The 9,270-nt window shown below is 30.9% G+C and overlaps 1 protein-coding gene across 1 annotated transcript; it reads right to left on the bottom strand.

Moving 5' to 3' along the window:
- Nucleotides 1-3,341: 3,341 nt before the first annotated feature.
- Nucleotides 3,342-8,550, bottom strand: LOC108327998 (probable WRKY transcription factor 47). The gene is made up of 6 exons (XM_017561764.2): nt 8,177-8,550; nt 8,008-8,079; nt 7,745-7,885; nt 6,471-6,845; nt 4,329-4,442; nt 3,342-4,204 (listed from the first exon to the last, which is right to left on the bottom strand). The coding sequence occupies exons 1-6, from the start codon at nt 8,420-8,422 to the stop codon at nt 3,617-3,619; spliced, it is 1,536 nt and encodes a 511-aa protein (XP_017417253.1). The 5' UTR covers nt 8,423-8,550; the 3' UTR covers nt 3,342-3,616.
- Nucleotides 8,551-9,270: the final 720 nt, after the last annotated feature.

The raw sequence follows: 9,270 nt of genomic DNA, 5'->3' as shown, positions 1-9,270 counted from the left end.
ACCTATTAATAGAAATTATTTACTTTGCTTCTATGTATATAATTTTTCTTGCTCCAAATTCCAAACACTTTTCTTTGTTCCTCATTTTAAAAAATAGAACTATAATCTCAATGGGCCTCGACTCTTTCCAGTTTTCGGGCTAGAGCTATTTACTTTCAGTTCTGACTATTTACACTCCCCTTTTCCTTCTTACACTCCCCATGTTTCCTTCTTACGCTACTCATCGCATACTACACTAACCCCTTTACTCTCTCTCAATTTTGTGACATGTTTCTGGTATCATAAAGATTCAATTAAAGTATTTTGTTTGTCGTCAATTAAATTAAATCATCTTCAATCATTTAATTTTACTACTTATTTTTCTCAAGCATTTGATTTGAAATACCTCTTTGGAAAATAAAAATAAAAATAGAGATAAATGGTAAGAGTCTTTTGTTCCATCTAATTGGTCTCTAAGGCTCAAATGCTGTCGTACCTCTTATTCTGTATCTCTTGAAGAACAACAAATATTGAAAAAGAAAAGAAAAGAAATAATGTATTGGGTCCCGTAATTTGTAGAATCAGTACAAACCAGCATATTATTTTGTTCTTGTACTTGCTTCTTTTTGTGTTCAAAATAACTTATTTTTTCATATACGTTTTTATAATGTTGTTTCATTCAGACATTTATAAAAGAATGTTTGACGATGAAAAAATGTTTTGCTAAAATTTTCTATAGTGATTAATTATATAAAAATGGGTAACCATTGTATACAGTAGTGGCTTTTGACCAATCACATGAAAGATCAAAATAATATACTCAAATTTAAATATAATTTTAATGTTTAACTTTTATATAAACTTACTAAAATTCATTTTCTATCAATTCTAAAGTAGCGTGACTGAACTTTTACTTTTCTTATACATATATTACTTACCTTATACGTAAATAAATAATATGAACAACTATATTCACACTAGCTTTCAGACTTTATTTCCAAAGAAAAAACTTTAAAAACAGTATATCCGACAAGATAGAAAGGTGAGACTACCCTTAAAGGCTCCATCTTTTATTTTACATAAATTAATGAAAAGACAAAAACTCTCATATTAGAAGATAAATAAATAAAATAAGTGCATATTAATGTGAAATAATTAATGTTTCTTTTGATAAGATTGAAAAAATCTTAGGTTAACATTCAAACATTGATAAAATTTGGACTTGACTTTTGATTGTAAATAAGAAGTGACAATCCACTCCAATAAAAAAGTAAACCAGTCAAAAAAAGTAGGACGCATCAAAGGTTGACTCAATTTTGTTTAGATAGATTAAAATCAACTGAAAACATTTTATGATTAATACATGCATCCATCCTAAAAATATATGTATATTAGATCAGTTCTTAAACCGTTCTTAAGCAAATATTATAAATATTAGATAGATTTTGTAATAATTTATTTAATATTTAAAAAAACATTTTCAAAATAGTGATAATTACTAACAATTTTTAAATTTTTATTGTCCTTGTCTTTGATCTTAAATTTCAAATACACTTTATATTTGTCAAAAGAAAGAATGTGCAAAGAATAATAAAGTCATTTTGGGAAAGCAATTATGCACATTTGTCAAGAAAGAAAAAAAAAATCACAGATTGAAAGCGGAAGAGATAAAAGAGGTTTTTGGTTGTGATTGTTTAGAAAAAGTGAAGTTAGATATGATATCTTCATCCATGCAACTTGGTAACCAGTGGGTGGAGGAATTTGAACAATAGAAGAAGAAGAGATAAAAACGGTGATAAAACATGATGATTAAGAAAAGCTTCTTATCCAAAACCCTTATAACGAGACAGTGATGACGAAAACTACGATTTTCAAGAAGGAAGGAAAAAGAAAAAACAAGGTCGTGAAAGAGAAAAAGAACAATGAAAAATATGAATAAAGAAAAACACGAAATTTTCATGAAATGATATTAGATCGGTTATAACCAATCTAATACACTTTCTTTATCTATAAAACTATCACAATATTTTGTATTTTATTGGTTTCGCTACAATCAATTTAATATTATGGTCTAATTGATCTATTTTACGTTAATGACATATATAAACTAAAACTAAATAATAAAAGTAAATTAAATAGAAAGAACAAAATATTTATAATGAGTCAAACTAAAATACGTTATTCTATAAAAAGAACAAATTATCTCAAATATTTTTAAACCATGAAATATTGATATTATGATGTTATCCTCGCCAAGCTTAATCATCACTTTACTTATTCGCTTAAAGATAAAGAGGATATGTACCTTTTTATTTATTTTTTCCATGAATGTTGAACATTTTATAAGGATATTTCGATCTCAACAAATAGAAGTAGGTCATACGAAAAATTCAATGGTCAATATTCCAAGTAAGACCAATTTAACTATTTGCATAAAGTGAGCGTGACAAATTTTAATATCGTTCCAAAATATGATTTAATATTTGATATTTTTCGTTGGCCTTTTTTATTTTTGACAATGAATTTCAATGAAAGATACTTTAAGAGAATAAATGTAAATTAAGTAAGTTAGTTAAATTCTTTTAAATGGCACAGAAATTAGTTAAATTTATTTATTCTTTAATCTGACTGTGAAGAGTAAGGATGAATAAAAACAATAATTTGAAACTAAAACGAGTGTTTTGGAATAAGAATGAGATGGTAATGGCAGCAGCATTTACGAGTATGGTGGGAAAGGTAGCTAGGATATCTAATTGCTGTCTCCAGATCCAATATCTCTGATTTCTATACATATTTTTAATACTTGTACGTGCCATGCTACTCATAGCTGTTTCTTCCCATTTGCCTTTCTCGTTGACTATTGTAACAAAGTTTTGTAATGTTATCAGACCCACGCATGAATGCAGGATATATGCTTTCGGGATCTTCAACATGTTCACACTTCTATCAATTAATGGACGTGCATGTTTCCTATGTTTCCAGAGCCACACAATAATAATAATAAAAAATGTATGGTAGTTTTATCAAATTATTATCAACTCTAAATAAAGACACATAAAAGAAAAAGGCATTAAAACATGTTTTAAAAGAAGTACATTGAATGAATAGTCTTGAATTAAACACATTAACTTAATAGTCTATGCACTTTACTTAAACATATTCTTCTAAAACAAGTGTGTTTTGAAGTAAACTAATTTTAAGAAATCACTTTAAAAAACTAAGAACAAAAGGATTTCGTATATGTGAAAACTAATTTAAAAAATCACACAGAAGTAAAATTAAAAATGTCAGGTTTATCAAATAAATCATATCCGGAAAATTAATAATTTCCACCTCTTGCATGGTATCGAAAAGATCAACTCCTGTAAGTCCAAGTGAGGTTCAAACTATTTGTTGATAGAGTCATGCTTTTAGAACCAGAAGTGACTGTTGAACTCTTTCTCGTATAAAATAAATAAAAACAACCACGTGCTAATCTTCTCTTTTTTTCTGTATATACATATACTCTATTCAAATCGCAAAGAAAATTTATTTGGTTTATGTAATTTTTTTTTTCCTTCTTCTAAGAAATACTTAAAAGAAAAGTTCATCTAAATAAAGAAAATATATAGTTTTTCAAAACTAAGAGACGAGGAAGCTAGTTGGTGGAGAAAGTAGTGCATGACTGAGGAAGCTGCGGTGACCCAATGGCACCAGTAGTTCCGTTGTTGTTACTAGGTATTCCAATGATTGAGGAGATTGCTGCTGCCAAAGCTGAAGTGAAGTTTGGATCGGAAGCAATGGCTGCACTAACCGTTTCGACCATAGATGAAGTTTGTCGAGCATGAAGTAGGGGCGATGCTGCAGGTGGAAGCTTCTGTGAGAAGAACAAGGGGTGGCCTAGAAGTTGGTGACCACCGGAAGCATGCAGTGGGAGAGGGAACGTAGTAGCATGGGGTGGTACGCGGTGGAGGTGCATGGCGTTGGGGTTTTGGGTCAAGTCGAGAGTAATGGTCGGGAATGGTGCTGAAGCGGATAGGGTTGCCATTGAAGCGTAGGGAAGTGAAGAGTAATATCCTGCAGAGTTTGTGAGTGCTTCTTTGCTGGCTGTTGAACCTGACAAGAGCATGGCGGCGGCTGCTGATGTGGTACTTGCCATGGCAGTGGCAGCTGGTGGCAGAGGGTGATTGTGATTGCCTTCGTAGGTTGTTATCAACACGGTCTTGTCTTCTACGCATCTCTGCACCTGGGCAATACATAAATATATGATAAATATTTTCAACAGTAGAGAATAACATGCTTGATATGAAAGAGAGAAAAATCAATAAAACTAAGAAAAAAGAAATTTTGAGGAAGATGCAATGATTTACCTGTTTGCGCACTGGGCATCCTACAGCCATAGTACAGCGATAGTAAGCACGAGGGCAAGGGTTACCCTTTGCCATTTTCTGTCCATATTTCCTCCACTGACAACCATCACTGATCTGAAAATGCAACATTAATTTCTATGTTTAGTGAAACTAAGTAAATTATGCTATACTGTTCAAATATAAATCTACATTCAGTGAAGTCAAATTTAAACAAATTTCAATTTTATTTAATGTGAATATGTTGCAAATACTTTTACAATGAAATATGAATAACATCTTCAATAAGTATAATTAATTTAAGAAAGATTTAGAAATATTTGAAGGTGGAGGAATATGTTCAATGCCTTCAAATCATTAATGAGAAATTTTAAATTTCATTACTTAATAAATGAATTGTTAATATATACAACTTTTATAATATATGCTAATAATAATTGTGATGTTGTGCATACTACTTTATAACCAATTTACCTTTTATAATTAATATACTTTACGAATTCTATTAATGATAAAGCTTAATTACTCACTTCAATCTCTTGATGGAAAAGTTTTAATTACATTATAATATTTTAAAATGTTACTCAATTAAATATTTTTATATAAATGAATACTAGTGACGGTAATAACATATCACATGTCAATTTCGCATTCTTTTTTTATTTTATTAAATTTTAGTTACCACACATGGCATGTTACATGATAATGTCACGTATCAATGTCAGTGTTATTATTCTAATTTTGATTTAGTCCTATCTTTTATTCAATTTAATATAATTCTTTTTTCAAAATTGGATAACATTGTTCTCTTCAAATTGACACTAAATTTATTTATATAAATATTATATTGATATTGTTATTAAAAATATTTTTTAACATATCACATTATTATATATGTTCAATTCAATGTTTTTTTTATAAGATCAAAACTATCTAAGTATAAATATTTTTACAAAAAGTAATAAGTATTTAAAATAAATATATTATTAATCATGTTTTTTTATAAGAATAAATTAACTAGTATCATTTATTCAAATAACAAAATTTTCAGGGTTTTCATCCAAATTTATTATTCGTATAAATATTATTAATATTTATATTAAAATTTAATGATAAAATTTATTATTAACAAAATATGAGTCAATATATGTTAAAAAGTCATTTTTTTTATTAAAAAAAGTATTATTATAACATTTATACAAATAATAAATATGGTCTTAATTTGGAGAGAGATAATATTGTTTTATTTTGAAAAAAAAAATTAAAACTAAATTGAATTAAATAGACCTATACAAAAACTAAATTAAAATAAAAATAATAAGATGATATTGTCCTATCACATTGTATTCACGTGTCACATCAAAGACTTGACACATGATAATATAAATTTTTATAAAAAATAATTAAAAGAAGTTTATAAAGAAATCACACATTAATATATAACATGACATTAAGTTTTGAAATATTTTTTCAAAAATTAAAATTATAATTACTTAATCTGCACCGCTCTTAGGCCTTGTTTACTTGAATGGATTTGGGACAGAGTGATTGAGGGGATTTGAAAGGATTTGAAGGTAATTTTTTTTGTTTTTTATTTGAGTGAATTTGGAGGTAAGTGAGAATGAATTTGGAACTAAAGTTTAGTGTAGGATTTGATTGACGTGAGAGATTAAAAAAATTTATTCTCATTTACCTCCAAATTCACTCAAATAAACAACAACAAAATCTACCTTCAAATCCTTTCAAATCCCCTCAATCACTCTCTCCCAAATCCATTCAAGTGAACAAAACCTTAATATATTTAAGAAGTCATTTGGCATCAAATGGTTTGAAAATACATATTATCTTATACTCCTATTAAAAAAAAAGACAATAATATGTTGATAACCCTATTTCAATTAATAAATATGTAACAACTTTATTAATTTATCAATTATTTATTCATATTAGTGTATTGTTATGTTATTATATTAAGTAGTTCTTTTGATGGACAACATATTATTTTTCCATAGTAAAAAAACAAGTGTTATTAAGTTAGTTTTAGTGGCATAAGGGATCTAAGTGCAATGGTCCCTTAATCTATAATGATTCTTAAAAAGACTAACTAAAAATTAAGTAGACAAAAAAAATTGGTAAACTAATTACCAGTGGAGCTTCTGATCTAGCTCGTACGGAAACCCTGGCTTTCCTGAGAGGAATCTGATCTGCAGAAACTTGTTCTGCAGTTTTGGGTTGTTCTTCTAACTTGGATGAGCCCCAGCTCTGTGAGGAGGACCGGTCAAGAACATCTTCTGCAGCATCGGGACAAGCCTGTTTTCCAAGGTTCAGTTTAATGAATTGAGGAGCCTCATCATCATCTGTCTTTGACAATACCTCAACGTTGTTTGAGCGACAAACCGATACCTCACCATCAGTCTTTTCATCACAAACCGATGCTTCATTTACCACCTCTAACTTCCTGCATACTCCAGCTGGGTCCACATTTTTTTGTTCCGACACCATCCCATTTGCCTCCGTATTCTGTTTCACGATGAATTTTAACTGTTGGTGTACAAATCCGTGTGTGTATGAATTTTGACAGTTATGTGTTAGTACTTTTGATTTTAACTGTCGGTGCAAGTACGTGTCACCACGTGTGTGTGTAGTGTGTGTAGTGTGTGTGAATTTCTTCAGTTATCGCTGGAGTGCATTATGTGCTGTGTTATCTGCAGCTAGATAAGACTTTTCCTTCATATGCGAGGGTCAAGTCAATTTTATCTGGAAGTACTTGTTGGTATTAATTGTCGTTTAGTTGAAATGGGAATTTCATATATAGTCTGAGCTCTGAACTGTGAAGGTCCTCTCACAGGGGCAAACAAATAATGAGATTTGTTAAGGGTTATATTCATGCCATTAATTAAATAGATATAAAAAGTATAAAGTATTTTAGAATAAATAAATTAATAAGAAAAAAAGATAAATGTTTAACATATTTGAAATAAATAATAACATTTAATTAAATATCATAAATACCTGGTAGCTGTCTGGAAAAACCCAAATAGTAATTAAACTGATATATCATAATTGTTTGAACGAATGGATATTTTTATATACGCCTAGTAGAAAGAGTTTGAAAAACGACAGTGAATGAAAATAACACGCTTTTCAAATTTAAGTGATGCACGCTACCCTGTTCCTTCACTGACTAAAGAACAGAGAAAAAAATAGCACACAGACACAACGAACAAACCATTTCGTTAGGGTTGAAATTTTAAAAAAAAAAAAACTAAAATTTAATCATCGGGCAACCCGTAAAAAAGGTGATCTGATGTAAGATGAGAATACCCTTTTCAATTTAGTTCTTGGTTTCGAAAGATAAAAGATGAATCAATCTAAGGTAGAAAATTTAAATGCAGAAAATTTATGAATAATAAATCCACCTGAGGAAGCTTTTGTTTCTGCAGAGTGATGAATAACTGAGCTTGTAGTTGGGTGTAGCTTCTAGTAATCTGGTCCAGCACCGTTCTCAACTTACGATTCTCTTCCTGTAGTCTCCGCAATTGACTTTCAATGGAACTCAGCTGAGAACAAAACAAATATTATTTCAAACAAAAAAATAAAAAAATAAAAACAAAAACCAACACATGATAAATAATCACACAGTTTGATTTATGGTTTGCATCCCTAAGGGTATCATACAAACCTCAGCTTCATGATTTTCACCATTTTCTTCTTTTGTGAGTCCAGTACTTGCACAAGTTAAATTCAGTCCGGTCTGAATATACAAACATGAAAAGAAGTTAATGGAAAAGTGAGTCGCATTAAGTACACAGTGATGCAGAATTGAAGAAATCCATGTAGGGAAAGCTCACGTTTACAGGGTGATGAGAGACGTGTGGTGGTGATCCTTGTCGATGAGTGTCATCTTGAAGTCCAACATGGTTGATATGATTGGTGTTGTTGGCTTTATGAGTAGCCGGAGATGAAGGTGATGATGAGAAGAAGTCCATTTCTTTGATGGGAGGATCGGTGTTGCGGGTTGTGTGATCGAAAGGGGGATTGAGGAAGTCGCCGCCGGAGCTTAAAAAGGTCAATTCACGGTGGTGTCGGTTCTCCATGTGTTTAATTAGTGAAATGCAGAGAGAGAGAGAAAGAAGAAAAGTTAGCGTTGGCAGTGAGATCAATGAAGGAAATGAGATTAAATGTGGCAATGCACCCCCTCCCTCCCTCCTTGGACCTTGAGGTAGGGGTCCCACAATAAATTTAATATGGAAAAAAGGTAATGTTGTAATGTAAGCAAGAGGTCTACCAAAAAGGTTCTAAGGGATTCACAACTCAGACGAGGGACCAGCCGTTTTTTCGCCACAATTGACGTCACCATAATTAACCCTCCTAGGGTAGGACCATAGGGGGTTTACTTATTAGCCAGGGTTTTCATATTAGTAAGTAACCACAGTAAAAAGATGTTCTATTTCTTCTTTCAACTTTATAACTACTGTTACACAAGAGAATTCAACCATGTTACTTCATTCTCTAGAGTTGTCAACTTCGAATTTGAATCTCATCAAACAAGCCATTTCAATCCTTAATTAAAAAATTAACTTCATAATCATATACGTATATGTAAACTAAATTATATTTAATATTGTTAAAAGTTAACGGTGGTAAAATATGGGAGCTAAGACGTAGAGGGTGTGGCAATGAAAAATGGAAAAGAAAAGAGATATTTTATAGGGATTTGAGAACGGCGTTAAGAATAACGGCGGTTAGGGTTGGGGGAATGGATCCACGTGGGGTAGTCCCATAAGGTCAACCCAGTTGACGGCACGGCTCTTTCTATCGTCGACGGTAGTTGGAATGAGTGGGACCCACAGGATTGGAAAACCTAATCCCACTGACTTTGAAGGCAACCACGACGTCATTGGGATCAACCATCTATCTCAATCGAGGTTTATTGAAAGACCCA

The sequence above is a fragment of the Vigna angularis genome, chromosome 2 (assembly GCF_016808095.1).
Source record: "Vigna angularis cultivar LongXiaoDou No.4 chromosome 2, ASM1680809v1, whole genome shotgun sequence".
In the NCBI taxonomy this organism is placed as follows: Eukaryota; Viridiplantae; Streptophyta; class Magnoliopsida; order Fabales; family Fabaceae; genus Vigna; species Vigna angularis.
Note: the sequence above shows the minus strand (reverse complement) of the source record. Positions and strands in the feature narration are given on the sequence as shown.

Coding starts and splice junctions, on each gene's coding strand:
- LOC108327998 (XM_017561764.2), bottom strand. CDS start 8,422: ATGGAGAACCGACACCACCGTGAATTGACCTTTTTAAGCTCCGGCGGC. Junction 8,080..8,176: donor TCTCTCATCACCCTGTAAAC/GTGAGCTTTCCC, acceptor TTGTATATTCAG/ACCGGACTGAATTTAACTTG. Junction 4,205..4,328: donor GATGCCCAGTGCGCAAACAG/GTAAATCATTGC, acceptor TGTATTGCCCAG/GTGCAGAGATGCGTAGAAGA.